The sequence below is a fragment of the Achroia grisella genome, unplaced genomic scaffold (assembly GCF_030625045.1).
Source record: "Achroia grisella isolate CSIRO2021 unplaced genomic scaffold, CSIRO_AGI_Agris_v1 utg546, whole genome shotgun sequence".
In the NCBI taxonomy this organism is placed as follows: domain Eukaryota; kingdom Metazoa; phylum Arthropoda; class Insecta; order Lepidoptera; family Pyralidae; genus Achroia; species Achroia grisella.
Genome location: NW_026712931.1, coordinates 6369219 through 6392779, shown reverse-complemented (window position 1 = coordinate 6392779; position 23561 = coordinate 6369219). Strand labels below are relative to the sequence as shown.

The 23561-nt window shown below is 31.9% G+C and overlaps 1 protein-coding gene across 1 annotated transcript; it reads left to right on the top strand.

Moving 5' to 3' along the window:
• The first annotated feature begins 260 nt into the window (after window positions 1-260).
• Window positions 261-21785, top strand: LOC131848310 (sphingosine kinase 1-like). The gene is made up of 3 exons (XM_059198126.1): window positions 261-1170; window positions 9670-9769; window positions 20711-21785. Exons 1-3 carry the CDS (start codon window positions 326-328, stop codon window positions 21557-21559), a joined length of 1794 nt encoding a protein of 597 aa, XP_059054109.1. The 5' UTR covers window positions 261-325; the 3' UTR covers window positions 21560-21785.
• Window positions 21786-23561: the final 1776 nt, after the last annotated feature.

Sequence of the window (23561 nt, the reverse complement as noted above, 5' to 3'; positions counted from 1 at the left end):
ACAAACTACAGATTTACACATTAGTAGTCAAATGTCACACATGTTTGATCAATTATAAATATATGAATTCCATTAACCTATTGATTTTTCTTTATAAAATTTTCTATAACTTAGTATTAATATACTCAATATTTTTTTTTATCCTGTATAATGTTCGAATGCAAATGGATCTATTAAATTTTCAAGTGTCAACTACTGGTGCTGTCATTTAAGTCAGTTTGGACAGGCAAAATAATCAGTTTCTGTTCAGTTATGGCGGATTCGCAACCGTTATCATCTTTATTATTCGCCATTCAGTTTGTGTTCACAACATAATAAAGACGTTATGAACGTTGTCGAGGGTGAATATTCCGATTCGAAAGAACATGTTTATCTTCAAGAAACATTTTATATACTATCTAAGAAGAACTCAGTATTTCGGGTCAGACTTACATCTAAAGGTTTATCTTTGACCAAAGAAACCGATGGTAGCTGTAAGGAGCAAACAATTTTGTTACGAGATATCGTCGGTAGTAAATGCATGAGAAGTAAAAGACGACGCCCTGGTGCTGGTTCGTGCGTTTGTAGTTCTCTTGTAGGACCACATCAGCTCAAAGTAGTCGACGAGAACAGTGGAGATCTTGATGAAAATGATATCAGCGCGTACCTATATGTTTATGCATACATACTAAAGCGTAGTCGCCGTACATTTAAAAGAGAGCGCACAACAATAACTCTGCGGTTTAGATCTTACGATAAATATGATGATAACAATAAGGAAGCACAAAAATGGAGAGCAACGCTGAAATGTTTGATTGCAAGTCAACCGATAACGTACGCGCCGCCTGTGAACGATAAGAAATTACTCATTCTTCTTAACCCAAAGTCTGGCCCGGGCAAGGCTAGGGAGCAATTTCAGACGAAGATAGCGCCGATATTGCAGGAGGCAGAGGTCCCTTACGATCTACACGTGACGAAATATGCTCAATATGCGCGTGAATTTGTTCGCACGAGAAATGTTTACGCCTGGAGAGGTATTGTGGCAGTCGGTGGCGATGGTGTGCTATTTGAAATCCTCAATGGCATGTTTGAACGACTGGATTGGCAGCAGGCTTTCAGTGAAGTGCCTCTTGCCATTATGCCATGTGGCTCTGGAAATGGCTTAGCAAGATCTATTTGTCATCTGTACAAGTAAGTACATACATATTGTTTATTTATTTAGAATAGAACAATGGGTAGCATTTAAAAAATGAATGATATTTGAAGCAGAGGTGTCTGATGTACCTGATGAGTGAGAGATATTGAAGGTTTTTTAAGAAACAATGTGTATATAATTAAAATAGGTAACTAGTATGACAACAATATTTTATAAATTGTTACAATAAAAGATTATCTCAAAAGATATAACTGTGACATTTACAAACAACACAAATTTATTATAGAATTTGCTACAATATCAGTCCTTTGATTTTTATGAAATAAATAATTATTATGGTTAGGTAGGTATATTTCAATTTAAAATGACATCAATATGTATGATATATCTAATGGCAATTGACATAGCTAATTGCATTGCAGTAAGTAGATACCCATTAAGATAATTGCATAAAACATTAATGTTCATATTTAATATGTATTTCTTTATTATTTGTGTCCTCTTTTAAGTAGGAATATATTACAATTGAAATATTTGTTTATTTTTCACAATTTTTGTTATTATTATTATTAATATGAAAGAGACTATGCTTTCTCTTGGCAATTTTTCCACTAAATCAATGATAATAAAATCTGAGTTACTAATCAATTTAGTGGAGGGTGTGAATCATTCCATATTCATATGTTATAAAAATGTCTTGTGAATAAGACACTGATTTAATAATTCATAATTTTTGTAACCATTTGATATAGATGAAAAGCTACTTAAATATGAAAGGGTAGAGCATTGAATATAAAACAAAATAAAGTATGTACTAACAATACTGACTTGACCCTGTCACCAATAATAGTGCAAACAGAACCTTAATTAATCTAAGTAGGGCAGATATCAATGTAAATGGTACTAATTAAAGTGTGCTGTAAAATTGATAATTGTATTAATTGAATAAACAAAAGCAAGAATTCAGTTTTTATGGTTGCTTACTAATGGGCACCTGCTAGAGGGTACCTCTCTAGTATGTTAATAAAATTTTCTTGTTATCTGTTCAATAGTGACTAGTGTAACTTGCTATTATATGTCAATTACATATTAATTTGCTCTTTTTAAATTTTAATTCTAGTAATTTTTCATCTAAATATATTAATATCTAAATATATAATAATGATTTTTTTTTTTAATTTATTTTCCATATATTTACATATTTGATTTGTATGTCCAGTTTAATTAATTTTGTTTCTTCAATTGAGTCCCATGTGTGTAAAAGCCTCCTCCAACTTGTACAATGATCCTCTATTCACAGCCACATCTATATAACAGTAACCACACTCTAATTTATATATTACATATATGTATAGGTATTGTAAATTTAATACAGTTAAATGCATTTATTTTAAATGTCCTAAAACATTAAAATTGTGAAAAGTTGTCCAACAAACTGAGTCACAAATCTATTTGCCATTTGGGAAAATAATCCTAGTGTGTGATACATTTATTTTTAAGTGAGACTATAAATATCGGCATAGATATCATATCAATTATTCTTGTATATAATCTTTCCCAAATACTAACAGAACTTATCTGTACTGTTTGTGCATAATTTAATTTTTGCTTATTGAAATTTCATTATATTTTCTCTTATATATTTGTATCTGCAACTTCAGGACAATACATCTGATTAATTCTTGAATTATTACTTGCACACTTGTTTAAAGAGTTCAAGTAGGTACAAAAATTTTTTGCCTCTGTTTCTCCATTTTATTCTTCCAAATTATGCCAATTATTTTAATATACATTCCACTACTATGTTATTGTTCTATAAATTTGTTTATCATACTTAAATTTAAAAAAAATGTTTCTTTTAATGTTTTTGTATGATCTCATACAAACTTTTAAAATATTACTCCCATTTTATTAATATTGAACTATTAGGTATTTGTTGCATAAAAGAAATAATAGTACTTATGTAGATATAACTATAATAAATAGTTTCATATACTTATCTCTATTTTTATATTAACTTATCCTATCAACAAATTTACATATCTAGATCAATTAATTAATTCAACTCAATATGTAGGTAACTGTTAATGTACTTTTATCATTTAAAGCTGTATAAATACTCAGTCTAGATATTGCGTGTAAATATTAATATTAATTAATTATAATTTGAATATGGAACAGATGTAAATCACTTAAGTTTTTTTTTAAACTAATCTATTACTCTATGCTGCAGTAGGCACTCCAAAAGTTCAAACCTTTCTGAAATGCGTATGTATCGTCTGATGATGCCACATCCTTCTTGACGTCTACATATTTAGTCTGAAGGCACTAGGGAAGAATGTGGTCTCAGGACTCTTAAAATGGGAAAGGACTCGTGTTGTGGCCTATACATATACTTTTTTTTTAATAGATGATTGTGAGTTGAGGCATCTGCCTGCGCTAACTGCGCAGGCGTCACACCGCGGAGAATTATAGAGTAAGCTTGATGTCAGATCAGTTAATCCATCCTGCTGAATTTACCACAAATTATCTCTTTTTTCCTTTTAAAATTGTTCTTCTGTCTAACACAATTACTATATTATTAATATCCTTGGAGGAGGATTGTTAGTAATGTGTATTGATAACCCCATTGCTAGCTATGTAGCATGTCAGGGCGATCTCCACGCGGTTCCCCCTGGAAACCATCGTGTTAAATTACTGATGAATTTGTCACGATGGGCTAACTGACCTGACCTCATGCTCATCTTATCATCCTCCACTGGTGCCCCGCCAGCGTAAACCGTTAGCGCAGGCGGATGCACCATTCCATTATCATCCACAAAAAAAATATATCCTTGGACTATTCACACAGCTCTATCTAGTCCCAAGCTGAGTACAGTTTGTGTTATGGGTACTAGACAACTGATATAAATAATAATAATAATTAATACTTAGATAGTTTTTTTTGTAAATATATACATAGACAACACCAAGACTCATCAATACAAATGTTTGTACCTAGCGAAGGATCGAACTCGCGACCAACCTAAGTACAGCGTTGAAGTTTAAAATTTAAAACAGACAATGTTCAAGCAAAGTAGTATCGATGTTTCATGATAAGGTCCGGATTGTAAGTGGCATTCAACACGAATTATTTTACAACTAGTACATATGTATTTTACCTTCATTATTACGAAATCTTGAAACGAAATCCTGAAATATTACGAAACTGAGTAATTTCAATAGTTGATAAGGCTCGTTGCGCCTTTGTTAATCCTTGTATGTTTACTATTATCGTGGCTACATTTTATCGGGTTTAACTGAATAACTATGATTAGAAACGGTATTGCGACATGTACATTGGAGATCAACAATATTGTCAAAAGATATATCTCATATTGTAGAATCATAGTTTTTTTTTCTGACTTTTCTAACGCTATTGGCCGCAGCTGGCATTTACAGCTTGACCGGACGATAGAGGGCGAGTGCAGACGGCACTCCAAACTCGCGGTAGATCTTATTGATACGACTTTAGTCTATCGGCACTGCTAGGGGTTCGAAATTCGGCTCAGGCAGTCGTAATTTCAATACCCGTTAGAATTGGATAGGGCATCATAGTGATATCGCGAAATACCCATAATAACGTATAGCAATTACAATATTCATTATTAAGGCCTCTCTCTCTGTTTGAACACCTTTACTAATATGACTAAAGAATGACCTCTTCAAGCCTATAGGCATCACTTAATACCTGATAATACACTCCCTCAAGCATATTGCCTTTAGCCGGATGTTGTTATCCGCTTGTCAAATTGAGAAATAAGTGTGAAAATCGCTAATATTAAAATCTAATTATTAACTTGTTATTAGAAACTAATTTATGACTACATAATTTTAAGGTAATTTAATTGCAATTAATATTGTACCTAATTATGTAATTCGATATGGTGGGGAAAAAATGTTAATATAAAATAAAATATGTTCATAAACGAAGGCTAAAATGTCCTACATGAATAAATGATTCTTGATTAGATTAGATTAGATTTGATTTCAATTTACCCGGGGTCGACTTTATAAATGTCAGCTATGCGTTTAGTCTGATCTACTTCAGCTGCTAAACTTTGTTAGCAGTGTTTCAGTTGTGGAGTGCAATGCAGCAGATAATTCAATTAAAGTGAGGTTTCACTATTTGAGAAATATATGAGTGAGAGGCACGCATGGACTGTAGCTTAGTAATGTACCACGTCAGGTTGGCCCCCACGCGTTACTACCTGGAACTACACAACACTGGACAAGTTCCTGATAATATTAAGATGGTCTAACTGACCTTAACTCATACTCATCTTATCATACACCACTGTGTACTATCGTTAACCGTTAGCGCAGTTGGACGCGCTTTACCATTATCATCGATTTAAAAATCTTAAATACCCGGAAATGATGACATTGATATAAGTGACAATCGCCATTATCAGCATAGTGGTAATAATAACTTGTAATTTATTTTCGATACCGAGTTGTATAGTTAATGTATGGAAATGAGACTGAAAACTGAAAACGCAGATGTTATTGTTATTTGAGTTAAACGATATTATCTGTATAATAATTGTAACGTAAATAATAATAATAACCCAAGACAATTTGTACAGCTCCATCTAGTGCCATGATAAACAAAGATATACTTAAATAGAGTTTTTAAATATATAGATAAGTAATATATACCTAGAAAACACACAGACCAATAGAAAGAATCATACTCATTGACGAATACAAATGTTTGTATCGTGCGAGGAATCGAATCCGCAACCATCGGAAGTAAGACGATGTGTTAAGCTGCTTGATCATCAAGGCCATCAAAGTGACAACCTTGATGTTATGTATTGTATTTATGTGCTGTATGTATACAGGTGTCCCAGTAGCGAAGTGAAGCCGGAATCGGATAACAGGCTGTGTCATAATCAGTCACACTTTCTAAAATGACATCGTCCATCTCACTCTAACTGAAATTTTGAAGTTACGGCCTGAAGGAAATCCTCGGTCACATTAGAATCATTCTTAAGTAAAAATATTTGTTCTCAATTAGCTTCTATTGCACAAAAAATGTCCGCAATTAAAAAAAACAGCAAATGTCTTACCTTTTGACTGGCTTCGGTAGTCTAGCGGTTTAGCACACCACCTTACTTCCGATGGTCGCGGCTTCAATTCCTCGCACGGTACAAACATTTGTATGATTGTTTGTATTGGTCTGGGTGTTTTCTATGTATAATATCTATGTCTTTATCAGTTATCTAGTACCAATAACACATGCTTCTGCTAGCTTAACTTGAGTCTAGATGGTGCTGTGTGAATTGTCCTGAAATAATTATTATTTTAGATGTATGATTCCAAAGTTACTTACCTCACTCGCCTAGTGGATACATTTTTTCAGTAGTCATTTAAACCAAAACTAATGAAATATTCATTTACTTATTTTTCATTAACATATTTTTGGTTTAACAAAAAGTGACATTTACTTTCAAGCTAGAGCTAATTAGAATAATTTTATTTTACGCAGCGTTAGCGTTTAGCTCTAAAGACGAAGTATTCCGAATTACAAAGAACATAAATATATATTATAAAGAATGGTGAGTATAGTAACGGAAATAAATAAACCGTTATAGGGTGATTGTCTCGATATTTTTTAAATGTCTATAATTCTTCTGATGACTATATAACTTAGCCTGTTCGGTCCCCGATTGACGTCGACTTTTGGGACAGCCTGTATGTATGAAACTGGATGATTTCTTATATATATTTACTCTTGTTTGCTGACTTTGGTTCTGTCCTTTGTTTATCTATCTGCTTATTAAGATATCAACTTATATAAATTTTTCTTTGACATCATAAATCACAAACAACTTTATAATAAAATTAGCTACCCACCCCGGCTTCGCCCGGGTGTATGTATTATACATATAAACCTTCCTCTTGAATCACTCTATCTATTTAAAAAACAGCTTCAAAATTCGTCGCGTAGTTTTAAAGATTTAAGCATACATTGGCACAGACAGCGACAGCGATTTTGTTTTATACTATGTAATAATGATAATGATGTATTACTGCGTAGTTGTAATATGTAATTACGTACTAATTGTTGCTGTCCACACATTTAGTACATCTTTTAGGTATCAGTTATAGACTGAAGTCAAAACCATTTTCTCGTAATATGAAACATATTATGCCGACCCCTAATAAATGCAATAAGAAGATGATGGGTGGATGATTTGGTGGTTTAGAACTGTTCTTTTTGTAAGATGACCTATTTGCTTGGAGTAAATAAGATAAAGCGCGTGGGTGTATTTGTGTTGGACAAACGTGTTGCGTTCGGATATAAAAGCAATTACCAGTTTTGCATGGTAGTTATGTACCCGGATTGAGGAAAGTGTGTTCGAAAAATTAACGTTTGCAAAATTTGCATTTATATTATAGTCTAAACTATGTTATAATTTAAATCAGGGAAACTCCATGACATCACTATGGGTTTCATTTTTAATTGAGATGATTCATAAATGGTATTTCTAAGATAAAATGATCAATACTTTACTAATAATGTCTTACACGTAGTGGTAATATGTGTATATTTTTAACAATAAAGAGTTTTAATTTTATTTCAACGGTGATTACAAAGCAGAGCATGGACTGATATATGTACTTTTTTATAAATACATAGGAATCAATAGAAACAACCCAAGCTAAACACACATTTGTGATTACAAATGCTTATCTCTTGCGACTTCTGAGAAGCAGCGACCAGCTAAATTGCCAGACAAAAGAAGCCGTCAAGCGGCTTAGAATTTAATATTTTTGTTCTTGCCTTTTAAAGTGTAAATAGATTAAAATACTAGTACAGAAATACTCATAGTTCTACATTTAAGTATAAGATTAGATAAAGAGAAATTATAAAATCTTATCTGTCTAATTAGTAATTATAATTTTTCATCGAATTCACGAAGCGTCGTACTCTTTTATGAATATTTGTAGGTACGTATAGGTACATACATTGATTGATACACACATAATACAAACATTATACCTATCTGACCAATGACAAGAAAGATACTCCACGATATTTACATATTACTTGTTATTCGGTTAACTTACGTTTACTGTATTCAGAATTTCAAATGTGAAATAAAACCGAGTCAGAAGTCACAACTGTATTCACTGCTGAGTCCGCGACTTTGTATCATTTATATTCAAAGTAATAATAGTCTAGGTATTTTATAATCAATTGGTATAAAACAAATACTAAATGTTACTAGAAACTTGCTCGAATACATCATTAAAATCGGTTAAGATTTTGAGATGAAAGTCCATAAATGAATAGAGAGATTAAGAAACTTTTTTTTATTAGTAAATCATAACGTAACATAAACACAATCTGTGCATATTGTTTTTAAAAAAAACATTAAAATTATTGATTCGGCTCTTTGACTGCTTTTTTTGTATATGATAACGCAACAATATGACAAATATTGAAAATTATTTTTTAATTATGCTTGGCGTTGATATTAACGTGGCATTGTACATTATCTTTCTTTGTTAACCTCGGTTTAAACGCTGTTAAATATTAATGACATTTTAGCGCCGCCAGTACACGCGAGTCTAGTACACCTATATGTAATTGTACTCATATACCACTGTATAAAAACATTTTACAGTTGAGTTTGTTATATTGTGTAATAATCTAAGAAGGAAAGGATGATAGCGCGATCGTAACCTCGTCTCATACCAGCTTGCTTTAAAAAAAAAACTAGTTCAAATTAGCCCATAATAAAAAATACATAAAGATCTTCGAACCAGGCAAACACATAAACAAAAGATTATATATGCGTGTGTATGTCAAATATATAGTAGTGTGGGTTTGTGTGGTAAATGTTACTTTTATTGTATTGATGTATTTTTTATGCACAATTAAAAATAAATAGCATTCTGCACTCTTTCTCTACATAAAATAAATAGTAACAAACATCCATCCATCCATCTATCCATCCATACTCATAAACTTTCACGTTTATCTATACATATAAATAAAATTGGAGTGTGTTTGTAATATTGAAATAACCGTTTTTTACTACATGCATATGAATATATATATACGCTACATATACCAAAAAACATTTTTTATAATTTTTGTCTGTCTGTTTGTTCCGGCTAATCTTTGAAATGGCTGGACCGATTTTGACAGGACTGTTTTTGGCAGGTAGCTGATGTAATGAGTAACTTAGGCTACTTTTATTTTAGAAAAATAAAGTTAAAAACCACGCGGACGAAGTCGCGGGAACAGCTATTAAGAATGTTACTTTTTATTGATTAATGTATTTTTATATCGCAAACTCTTAGTTCCATACTCCGCACAGTCTTCGTAAAATGGGATACAAAGTTTTTGCTTCACGTATTATTACACTCTGTATCTAGTGAAACGTAGAACACCGTCAGTTGACAATGCCTCTGGTTACGCCATCTGAGATTATTCCTAATTTCTATATAATGAACATAACATTTACTTGTTTTAGTGAACCATATATCCCTCAAAATCTAACGGGGTTATCCATGGCGTTGGCGAGAGGCGACTCCACCCACATGGATGTCGTCAGAGTGGAGACCAAAACTAAAGTAAGTAATTAAGAGCCTTAATCTTTTATTTATCACAACTCACGATCATTCACAATATCTACAATCTGTCAGGCCATAAAATGCTCTTAGTTCTCGTGTATCTAAATATATTTGGCTGTTCGGAAAGTAATTTGTTATTTTTTTAGGATAAACGAGCTTCGAGGTTAAACCCAGGTCTTTCGAGTGGTTATAACAGTTGAATTCAATGAAATCTTCTGTCGGGAAAAAACTAATTAACTTTCCGAGCAACCAAATATTTATGTCGCCATTGACACGAAAGAAGAATGTATTGTCAATAAGTAATGACAAACAAGCTGATGGCCCATCTGAAGGTAAATGAAAACTGTTGCTTACTCGTCATCATATGACGATGATGCATTGTTTTTCCAAAATACTACAATGTCATGTCTGGATCATGTGATTTCACTGCCTTCTCTCACCGTTTATCCGAAACACATATTACAAAGTAAGATACTTGACGATTGAAATCGACAAGATAGAAGTGCCTATGCAAATTACTTTATACAAAGTGTACCTAAAATACATTTGTATACAGATGTGTAAAAATCAGCATATTATTGCAATGACAGGCGAAAATGAACGCAGCAAATTCTCTCTCGGTTTACTTTTACAATGAATACGTAATAAGTTACTACGCTTATTACAATTTGTATAAATTAAGTCGAAACTTCAACGACAATATTTACTCTGATAAAGGCAACCACAGAAGATGGTATAAGTTTTCTAAAACCATATATTCCACATTTACTAAAACCTGATTACCATTCGTTACAAACAATAAGTTTGTAGTTCACTCATAGGATTCATCTGTAATGTGGTTATTATTTTGTAGTGTTAGTCGAATAAATTAAACATACAAATCAATATAAAAAAAACCTATATAATAGACAGATAATAATATATATATCCCAATTTACATTGTCTTGTGTTCGGAAACTTTGTTTATTTAGTGAACTCGTACGTTATAATTAACGTTTATCCAGCAATATAGATAACACTCACAACTAGATAGGTAAATGTACAGTCTGTATGTATGTATGTTCAATATAATTGGACAGTCAATTTTGTTTACCAATATTTTTTTATCAAAAATACTAAATAAATACAATAATTGGTATGTTTATTCTGTGTTTTCGTAAGTGATAATTTAGTAAACAATCTGGCGTGTCGTCTATATGAACAAACTTTATATAAACAAGTTGGATAACATATGGATTGGTTATCAGTTATGTATATTGTTATGTCTAGTTTATTTTTAGGGTACTGCACCGCAATTCGGTAGTTACGGTGGGTACACATTATTCAGTTTAGTCGGAAGGTTGTCCAATACAACCCCGTTCAATTGGTGCATTTGATTGCTGTGCCCTGCCCTCTTTGGAAATGCGCCAATTGGGTACGGTGTCGCATCGAACGATCGTCCGACAGAACCTTATTATGTGTAACCCCACTTAGATGCGATTTAACCCGTTCGTTTGTCTGGCTATCTATTTAAATTTGAAACAGTTTTAGATAATGTAGGCAAAAATTTACTCTTACTTACGAACCGGGTATGTAGGTAAAAAAAGCAAGACCAAAGCGCAATATCAATGCGTGCAATGAAAAAGTATACCTTTCAAAATCATACAGTACCTATACCTTTGTCATTTTGACAGAATTTATGGTAGGCCATCGCACTTGCCATATGTTTTTAATAAATCTAATATTATGAGTAATTTTTGTGCAATTTTGTCTGCTTTTCTATTCATTACTTCACGGTTTGCAAGAACGCTTCGCTAGTTGAACAAAAGCATTTAAATAAATGACAACAATAATAGTTTGTGACGCACAGTGATATGGTACAAACAACATATATGTATCCATGTGGACAGTGTTACCTTGTCATATTAATTTAGCCATTTGCTTACTAGTTAAAGTTGTCTGTAGTTATTGTGACAAAGTACTAAGGCTTATATTACAATTAGGTATCATTTGTAATGTACGTGACTGAGTACAATAAAAATATGTTATCGTTATTGCCGTCCTATAAATTAAGATTTAACTCGGAAATATAATCCATTGTTTTAATTGGTAACAGATAGGTAGATATAACTGGTTGTTCTGATTAAAAGTGATTAAAACAATTAACTATTCATTGAAATGGCAGAGTCTATTTCAGTCAATAGTTGTCGATATGATAAAATAGATAATAATAGTTAATGACAAAATAGTCACTATAACATTATCACCTCGGAAAGTATTATTACTACAAAAGGGAAATGATATCTTAGGTAATTTGACTCTGTAGAAATGTAGGTATACTTATACGAGAAATAAACCCGATAGTGTGAGACGATCTCGCAAGCTGAAGTATCTGAACAAATTTATATAAATCGAATTATAATATACCATATATAAATGAAATTAGTTTCCTAAATTGAAATAGTCGGTGCAGAATTTGTATAGACAGTAATGCGCTTCACATAACAGAAAAATGATAACTGTTATTCAAAATATAATCCGTATTTTTGAAATCGGTTGAATATATTACATTTATTGGACGTATTGTCAACTGCCGATCTCACGGTAAACGTAATAATTGAATTCAACGGAGCAGTCCCTACCACCCGATAAACTTTGGTTGGATATCAGTGTTTCCTCCTCTGGAGAGTCAGTAAGACATAAATTGACACTCTAATGTTTGTTCATATGGTGTCGGCCAGATTTGAACTCACGATCTTGGCAATATGTTAGGGCGGTAAACGACTAGACCATGATGCTCACGTCATAATAACAATCACGTAATATTTCGCGCCGTAGTAAGATTAAACCAGCAATTGAATAACAAAGTAAAAGTTCCGTAACAAAACTCGTCAAAGCGTTAAGTGTATTACGTTAGCATACTAGAGAAATATTATTTATTATATTTAAATTTATAGTATACATTACAGAAGAGAAGTTTCTTATATTGTTAGTGCAGAGGACGTGACCAAAATGAACACAAATTTCATTTTGCTTTAAGCGTCTCTGTTAGGTTCTGTGTGTGAAAACTCGTCTAATATTTTACTGAATATTGTAGAGTCAGCACTTACGTATGTTATATTTAATTATCCACTATTTACTATACAACAATATAGTAAATAGTATGTATTTAAGTAATGATAGTTTGGGATGTTGAGGCTTTTTTTATATAGAGAGTCTTAGTAATCCAGCTAAGTTAATTCCTAGTTCGCTGCTTTATTTCTAGCACAATACAAACATTTATATCTGAGTATTATTGTATATATTGGACTAGGTGTTTTCTATGTAAGTATACTAAATATGTTTAAATATTTACAGAAATATAAGTATTTAATTATTCCGATTAGTTATTTAGTATCTATAGCACGAACTCTGTTTAGTTTGGGACTTTGGAATTTGGTGTGAATTATTCTGGGTAATTTTTATTATTTGAAATAATATTTTACCATTTACTACCTAAAACAAAGGTCTTTCAAATACCTTAGGTTACTAGTGTTCTGATTTAATAGGACCCGTTTTATGTGAGCTCGGCTTGCTTACCTTACAGGCTTTGGAATGACGTGATTATTACGCTTATATAAAGAAGCGTTTTTCCCCAAAGACGTTCAAATGCTAACGGTGCTTAAGTACTACATAAGTGGAATGGACAACCTACGTGAGACATGAGTGGAACGCTTATGCTTTTTTTGTACTTATATGGTTATTTAAATTGTTGTTAAGGTATATGTATGTAGGTAGTTGGTAGGTTGTATTCACACAGAATCATAAATATGTAAAGTTCTTAAACTAACTAACTAACAAAGTTTCTTATTCATTCTTTTTGACTGAATCTGAATGTCGACTCGGCGGTATAATTAAAAACTAGTCAAAAGTGCTTATGTAAAGTTATTTGAATGAAAATGATTTATATTTATTATTTATATTGACCTCCCTAATAGGCATTTCAGTGAAGGCCTGTGATTATATTTATAAACTTGGGATTTGTGTTTCTCATATAGGCTAAGATTTTCGCGAATATTAAAACGTGTAAAAATCAGAAGAACGAGTAAAGTATTTTACAATTGTACATGTTTCAAGTTGATATATATAATAATTAGAAGTATTTTTATAATCTATGCTTATCTATTATAGTATTATATTTTTCCGAGATTACAGGCTATGTAAATCAAAAGTCGGTATATCGTTTTGAAAATTTAATGTATACAGTACAGTATTTTTTTTTTATTATAAACTTTTTTATAATTAGTATAATCGTATATAGCATTAATAGTTCTTGAAGTATATATCGCTGTAGTGTGAGATACGGACGGACGGACAAAGTCCTACTATAAGGATAAGTATGAGTAAGTACATTGCGTCATATCAATTCATATCTCTTGATATTTTGTAACGTAATATGTGACAAGGTGTATGACAATCCAAAAACGATTGATAGTATGTATATTTTGCTACGATGATATTATATGAGAATAATTTTATAATGTATAAAATAATGATAAAAAATTATGATGATAAATATTGGCCGAAATCTTTTCACGAGTACCTCTAATAAAAATATAACCGATCGCAGTCTGTATGGAAGTTCTATGAGAAATAAGGATTCTTTGTGGTCTTTATCGACAGTAGACGTAAGACCCCATAATTATGATTATTAGTAGAATCGTCTATTTGTCTGTACGTTTGTGCAAGCTAATCTCATTTTAATAGTGCATAATAATTATAAATTCAAATTCAAAATATCTTTATTCATGTAGGTCTATTACAGACAAATCTACCGTCAGTTCGGAATATCGAGATGAGAAGAACTGACAAGAAACTCAGCTCGTATTTTTTTTTCAAATAATAGTGGAACATCTTTATAATAATACACAGTCATTAATATTCAAATTTGGGAGAATAGAGTAACCACCAGCGTATGCCATCGCAAAGAACAAAAAATTTAATCAGTGTTCACAACCCAAACAGACCAGTCCCCACAAGCAGCACCCGTTCACGAGTATGACGTATGAGCCAGCCATCATTGTACTCAACCATATTTGAGGGAGCACATCGACCCGGCCCACCATGCCACCACAAGTTTGAACTTTATAGCGAGCATGACTGTTTCAGGTTACTCGACTACGTCAATTATATTATTTACAGCATAGCCTGTACCGATCACAGTTTTCACCCATTACAATATTAAATTTACAATATGCCATTACAAAATTTATAATAAGAACTATTTTATATACCTTTTTTAGTGTCTATATTTTTTATAATATTATAATGTTTTTATATGACATAAGACAATTCAATACAAAAATATTCTATAACTACAACGGTGCCGTTTTACTTTTTGCTCGTCATCTTGGTCTCCATCCTTCACAGTTATTACATTATCCATGTAAATGGGAAAATTATATACCTCATAACAAAAGTTAAAATGTAATTAAATCCACACATTGTAGTCATTTAAGTAGTCGTTTATTTTATAATAAGCTTTAGAGCAAAGTGTATTTTTTACATGTATCTTAAATTTGCCTTCACTTAAATTTAAAACACTATCTGGTAATTTATTATAAAAACGTATACAATGTCCCATGAAAGATGTACTTACTTTTTTGAGACGAAAACTAGGCATATTTAATTTATTTTTATTCCTTGTATTAAAAGCGTGTAAGTGACTATTTTTTGGAAATAAATTAAAGTTTTTGCGTACGTACATAATATTTTCATATATATATTGAGAGGGAACAGTAAGGATACCTGTTTCTTTAAAGCGTTCTCTAAGAGATTCGCGACACGGTAAATTATATATTGAACGAATTGCTCTTTTTTGTAATATAAAAATTGATTCTACCTCAGCCGTCTTCCCCACAATATAATACCATACGACATTATACTATGGAAGTAACTAAAATACACTAGATTCGCTGTTGCAGTATCAGTCAACTGTCTAATTTTTGTGATAGCAAAAGCAGCCGAGCTTAGACTTTTGGCTAGTGTGAATATATGTAGTCCCCACTGCAATTTATTATCTATTACAATACCAAGAAACGAAGTCTCATCAACAAAGTCTACATGATGATTCAAATGATGAGTCAAACATGATGATTCAAACTAACAGTTGTCGTTACTTGTTTTACATTTGGTAAAGAAAATTTTACACATTTTGTTTTCATTGAATTAAGCGCTAGATTATTTGATGTAAGCCAGTTTAGAACATCCTCAAGAGCAATATTTATATTATTAAAATCCTTTATATTTCTTTTCACTTTGAAAATAAGTGATGTCCTCAGCAAACAATACTATGTCAAGTATGTATGCTAACTTCAGTACATCTTCCATGGTGGACTCAAATTTTTCATAGTCTGAGTTAGGAGGCCGATACACACATATAATTATGTGTTTCTCTAATTCTGCACATGATAATTCTATAATGCATTCATTTGAAAGTTCTACAATATCTTTACGTTCTTTCCCTTTAATGTTATTTTTTAATAAAATAATTGAACCACCTCTAATTGAAATTTGCTGTGTAAATGTACTTAATATTTCATAATTTGGTAACTGAAATAACATGTTGGACTGTTTTAACCAATGCTCTGTGAGGCATACAATGTCAATATTAAATTTACTTATAAATAATTCTATCTCTAATTCATTGCCAAGAAAGCCTTGAATATTTTGATGTACTAAATTTAGTTGTGATGGCTTTCTCTTTGTCTGTAACTTAAATTTAAAGATTCTTGCACAGAAACATTAGTAAAACTACTATAAACTGTGCAGTCAGGATAAGTACCTGTTATACTACTTATAACAGGATTGTGTATATTATAAGCTAACAAAGTAGCTATATGTCTTTTGTCAAAATGTGACAAATACAAAGTATTTTTAGTCAATGTAAATTTTTTTACAAATTTATTTGTATCAAAACAATGAATATTGCTATTATAACAGCTCATGTTGTATATAAGAGTGTTAAGTCTAAAAATATGATTATTTCTATTCTTGGATAATGACTTTGAATATGGTAATATACATATTATAAATTTTTTAATTCTCATATTCGAGACAGAATTAAATAAGAATATCAAGTCATTTTAGTGATACTTAAACTATTCCCAATGAATAACACAAGAGTTGTGTATTCAGTATAACTGTTTTGGTTATTCACCATTCTATTAACTATATAATTAAATGGGGCATTTGGCATACAATGATTTTGGATATGTTCACTCAAACAGTTATGCATAAGTGATCCTAGTGTTACTCTTACATGTGTGGTTACTACTAACAATACTGGGTAGCACATTAGTTTGTTCGGGATTGATGATGGATGTTGATGTGGGTGAAGAGGAATTGCTCGAGACAGTGTTGAAGTCTGAATGTTGCTGTGCTAGGTGGTCTGATGTTTCACATTCACTTTTAGAGTTATATTAAATCATGTGGCGTCTTGAGCTTAAAAAATGCAGTCTATGTTTAAGATTTATTAATTGTATTTATTAAATTCTGGTATAAATACAATTGTAGAGTTACGTACTAAAAAGGTAAAATTGACCGCTTATGGTGTGAGTTTTCATACATATTTGTCTGTCACAGTATTATATTTCAATGATATCTATAGATTTGAAAAAAATATACTATTTTCCTTATCTCGAAGTATACGAAGCGAAAGAGCACCTAAACGTGAAACGAAGCATGCATTGCGAACTACACGTCTGCGTAAGAAACTGGTTATATACTGTTTTAATGTTATGATTTTTCCTTTAACCTTTTACAACGCCTGCTTTTAGGCAGCGTCCATATTAAATAAATTTGTATTAGCATAGTATTTTATTATTATTTTTTAAATATACAGCACAAGCCTAAATTGAATTTAACGATGGAACGAAACCAAAATTAACCACCTACATGAGGCCTTTCCTTGTAACACTTTTCCTTAAATCATGTAAGTAGGTATATAACAAAGCGTGTCATATAAATTAATAGTGGGTTTAGGTAGTTGTTCGAGCCCCCTGGGTACTGTAGCGCATCAGGGATAATTTCAGAAGGCGCGGGTTTGACTTTTAAGGCCTAATACGCAAAAGAATTGCATATCACTGATGCGTAGAATTCGGGGGAGCGCAAACAGCCTTCGAACCTATAAGTCTTAGCAGATATGTCGGATTGTTCACTCCAGAGGCACTGCACGTGATTGCACTTCTGCAGACCCAGTCCATCTGGAGGTGGACACAGATGTATGAATTAAGCGACATATGTCAAAATTTTACTAACGACTTATAAACTAAGTTGTTTACTAACATAATTAAAAAAATATTTAAAAACAGATGACAGTTATCATAATGGTGGCACAAAATTCATAGTAGTCATTCGTAATATTTTTTTCTTCTTATATTATACGAAAGGGATTTTTCTTACGATTTCACGCCATAACGTCTTAACCACTCATCATAAAATTTTGAATACCCGTAGGTATACATAGTACACACATATCAAATATATATGAATGAATAGCAGGAACTTGGTTAGTTTTCGAATTGATATGATTGAAATAATATCAATATAATTGGGCAATTATTATTAATCAATGTTAGTAGGTCATTGCAATTTTACTGTTGGATGCCGTTCTCGTTTACCGAACAAAAGTGTGTGTCGCCTGAGAATCCTAAACGTATAATGTTGTATAGGTTTGTATATATTACACTAGCTGTCCCGGCAAACGAAAAAAAGATAGTAGCTGATTCTCAGACCCAGTTATGCATATAAAACTTCATAAAAATCGGTCAAACAATGTCGAAGGAGTATGGTAACTAACACTGTGACACGAGAATTTGTATATATACCTACGATATTACCGATTGTTGAAATTGTGGTGAACGCAACACTTGTTAATATTTACTTTTTAGTTCATAACCAAAAACCATTGGATATAATTAGATGAGTATGCACATTCAACATAAATAATCTGTTTTATCTACAAAATAGATAAAGTCGTTTGAAGGTAATAATACTGATTTGCGTTATACGATGCTACATCCGCGAATAAACATATTACCTAACTCTAGCGAGGATGCAATTACTCCTTTTATTGCAACGAGTAGGTAGGTAGATAACTATACATGTCCCATCTTCCACGATAGATATCTCAGAACTTGTCAATTATAATAAATAATAGTAAACCAGTTTGCGATTCGTACATGTAAATTATTATTACAGAATGATAAGGCATTGCATGTTTAATGCACAAAACTGTAATATTAATTTGCATTATACAAAAATATTACAATAAATTAATATTAATGTTTAAGGCGGTCGAGCAAAGGCCGATTATATTTTATCTCGTTAAATTGAATTAAGATTATAATCTTTGATTTAAAGTTTTCATTCTAGGACTTATCAAATTTCATTCAAGTAATTTTAGTGAAAATATCACATTATGACATGTAATGGTATTTATTAGGTAAATGCTTAAAACTTACTTGCACGACACTCATAATAACAATAACTTATACAATAAAACACACACAAAACATTGTAAAAATAAAAAAAAAAATTGGTGTAGGTATATTTTTTTCCCTAAAACGGAAAGTTGGACTAACGGTGTTTGTCATTTTTTAGTAAATAAGCCGTCCATTAGTTTTCTATTTTATTTACCAGATAGGTACTTAGTATCGTTTACGTTTACATAAACGCAAAAGCGAATTTACCAATCTCTCTGTTTTTACGCTTTCACTATAAAACAATTGAACCGACTCGGCCTGTGATTGGGAGTGGTGAGATTTATATAGCAATATGAATTTAAAATGTTGAAATCTTAAGACGTGGTCTGTAAAATTCAAGTGTCGGTTTGTAATTCTAAATTAACAGCTTTTCAGTAACTGCCTATGAAAGTATATGCCTCTGTCTGTTCTTGCTAATCTCTGAAATGTCTGAACCGTTTTTGACGGGACTTTTATTTAATTTTTAGAACTATTTCTTATACAAAAAGTTTAATTTCACGCGGACCAAGTCGCCGGTAAAAGCAAGTAAATATTGCTTTATTTATGTTCAACAACTGTAAGAAGGTACATATTCAAATTATGTAAACGGGCGACTGCTACGTACCTGAGTTTTTTAACTGTTCATTGTAAATAACACTATTTTTACTGTCTCAGTTAACTCTCCATTAATAAATCAAATTTTCCCACAATAACAGTGAACATTTGTTAAAGATCTACGCTTTAGTGATTCGTTTGGCTGTAGGAGTAACAGCCAAACAAATCACTAAAGCGTAGATCGTTTACAAATGTTCATGCTGTAATATACGATAAACGCAAAAGGAAAAAAACCTGAGAAATAACTAATAGCAGCTACCTGCTAATAAAGGTTAATTACTCTTATTGTTGTAAGCAGACAATGGAAGATAGGCGTGTATCAGTGGAAGGAAGTCGGAAGAAACCTAACTGGGGAATTTGATTTTGACTGTGTAAAATTAGTTTTGGTAGCTTATTGATTTTGGAAGTTTGGAAGTTCTAACTATATTCTATTCTATCTATATGTAGATTTCGTTTCATAATCTGGTAATACAATTTAGTCAGACATAGTACCTACATACCCTCCATTCTTCGGCTAAAATTTTCTTTCCTTTATTTAATTACCACAGTTATATCAGTAACACTTGTCATACACACATTCAAACCTATGTTAATATTTTTTTAAGAAAAGTTAATGCTGAATTAACGCCTTAATTGCTTTCAGCCATAAGGTCGCCTTATTGTATGCATGTGTTCTTTAATATATTGTTTATGCCTTTTTTTACTTTATATTACAAATAAAGTATATTCTATCCATCTGAAAGATAGTAGATAATGAAATGGCCACCCATCAAATAAATGAAACAAACTGTTCCTAAAAAATTTCAACTGTGCAATGTATTAAGTAACTTTTTTTCTATTTCAGATTATGTTTTCCTTTCTCTCGATTGGTTGGGGCTTGTTATCAGATATTGACATCGAGAGTGAGAGGTTACGAGCTATGGGTGGACAGAGGTTCGCAGTATGGGCGGTTGCCAGAATACTAGGACTGAGGAAGTACAAGGGCGTTGTAAGTTATATGAAAATTAAGGATATCAGTAATCTCCCCAAGGCCAAACAACCGCTCACTCTCAGCCATAGCGTTAGTCAGGACGGCGCACTCGACTCCCCTGATGCGGAAGCGTTCATTGATTGCGATGAACATTCCGAAGTGTATAGCAACGCCAGGAGCGGAAGACATCAGCGTGTAGACTCGTGGTACTCTGTCAATTCTAGAAGAAGCGCATTCTTTAGTACACGCGGATCGGAATACCATAGCGTAACGAGTGAAAATTCAGAAATGCGCTCTCCTGTCCACGTCTGTATGCATGGGCCTGCGTCGCATTTACCATCTCTCATGTCCCAACTACCCACCAATTGGGTTCACGAACAAGGCGAGTTCATAATGGTGCATGTATCATATCAGTCCTACATCGGGGAAGACTTTTTCTTCGCCCCACGGTCACAGTTGTGTGATGGAGTAATGTGGATGCTAATCATTAAGGTTGGAGTTTCAAGGTCGCAACTTTTATCATTTTTGGTCAATGCCAATCAGGCCCCCCACGCAGAGTTGAATTCCGAGTACATTAAAATGGTTCCTGTGAGTGCATTTAGGATAGTTCCCGAGGGGTCAGACGGTATTCTCACTGTGGACGGTGAGCTCGTAGAATATGGGCCAATACAAGCGGAAATATTTCCTAACATAGTAAAGTTAATGGTGCCAGATAATAAATAACACTAGAGAAGTTTAATTGTAAGATTTATTCCAAATGACTGAAATCAATTATTTGAAATAAAACCGAGCCGACGGAAGTGCAATATGTGGAATATTTTCCTATAAACAAAATGTTTAATATAGGCCTTGTGCCACAATAATATCAGATTTTATGCATTTATTAGCAATGTTAATTATTGAAAGGTAAACTAGATCATTCCAAAAATAATCAAATATTGATAGAGCAAGGTCATTCCACAAAAAATGTGATGTTCTAATTTATATATAACAGACATGTTTTGTTTCTTAATAATCTTGAATGTGATATTTTTAAGTGGACTTCTATTTGAAATACAATTTAGCGACTAGTCAAACTTTTCAGTGCCAAAGATTAAGCACTCTAAAATATGCACGATTTATGAGTAAATTGTTAAAATATTATCATTTGCTCAATATTTAGGGCAAAATAAGACAGTTTCGAATCCTACTTATTGTATATCAGTCCTATTTGTATAACAAATATAAAATAGATTTATCCACTTACAGGCATTGTGTAAGATTATTTAATTAAATTTTATTTATTTACAGTAAGGTTTAAATTGATTGTACAATGTAGTACATAACAAGAATAGTTATGCCAATTATTTAAGAGTTTGAACGCAGAGGTTGTTATATTTACTGAGCTTTAGTCATGCTACTTTACAATGATGTGGTTAGTGCGGAGCAGTGTGTGCGTTGTCCAAACACGTCCTTTACCCTTTCCGCAGTAGTGACAAGTAAGTGAAGCAACAAACAGATGTAGGTATTGTACCTATAACTGGGTATTCATCGTGTAGGTCGCTGGAAATGCATTGTCATACCTTAAACCGCATTGATTCATCAAGGAAATGTCGCCTGTGGCTGAGTCATATATTGGAGATGGTTTAGACCTTAGAATATAACCTCATTTACCTCGACCGGCTCCATTGGCCTGTGACTGCAAATAGCTACACAATTTAATATTTACGATTTTTTAAAAATCAAATGTAGTTTACGATTGTTTTGCTGTTATTGCACAAGTAAATTCATATACTAGTTTTCATTGATTTCCATTTGATCCATCCGTTGGCCGATTGCGTCTTTAACGAAATACTGCAGTGCGCGGGTGACACAGTTTTTTTTTAAAGAATAATTAGTTAACTTATATACGGTTTTCTTTTGCTATCGAAGCTAAGCAAAACAGAAGCTTTAGTCTTGTCCCTCACACTAGACAGCAAAAGCTTGATGTAATCGAATATCGTAATTTATTTGTAATTAAGTTCTAATGATCACTGTGCCAAGTTCAACTTGTGCACTAATGAATTGTTCGAAATCTTAATTTGTGCGACTAGATATTATATCGGGTTTTGGTATAACAATAATATAAATATTAAGTACTTATATAATATCTAGATCAGGGATTAGGCTATTTTCAGACATTTGTAATGCATGTAAGAATATAATCTGATATTATAGGTTGCATCGTATTATAATTTATGTAGGTATTAATGTTTGCTCTGAAAATATCCTAATTTAGATTTATGCTATACTGGGCTCTTTTGCCTATTTATAATTTAGAAGTATTATATAAATTAAATATTGATTTAATAACTTTCTGTGATAATATTAAACTTTGCCATAATCATAATATGAATGTTCCGTCACATTTTAAACCCCCAGAAAAATGCCTAAATATTAAAAATATAATTTAATTTGAATGTGATAATTTATTAGTATTTTTGGTGATAACTTTAGTTCAATTATTTATTTATTATGATAATAAATTAAAAAGCTTGTTAGTATTGTAAAATGGGATAAGAGAATTTTATCACTATAAATTTTGTTAAAATTTATATATGTAAGTACTAAGTTATTAAGGTTGTATCTTGTATCATCACAAAATTAGCACAAGCTGAACATAATGTTCCATTTTTTTACTATGAATGTAGAAGTTTTGCATAATTACTATAAATACAATAATTTCAATGTAGTTGAATCAACAAAG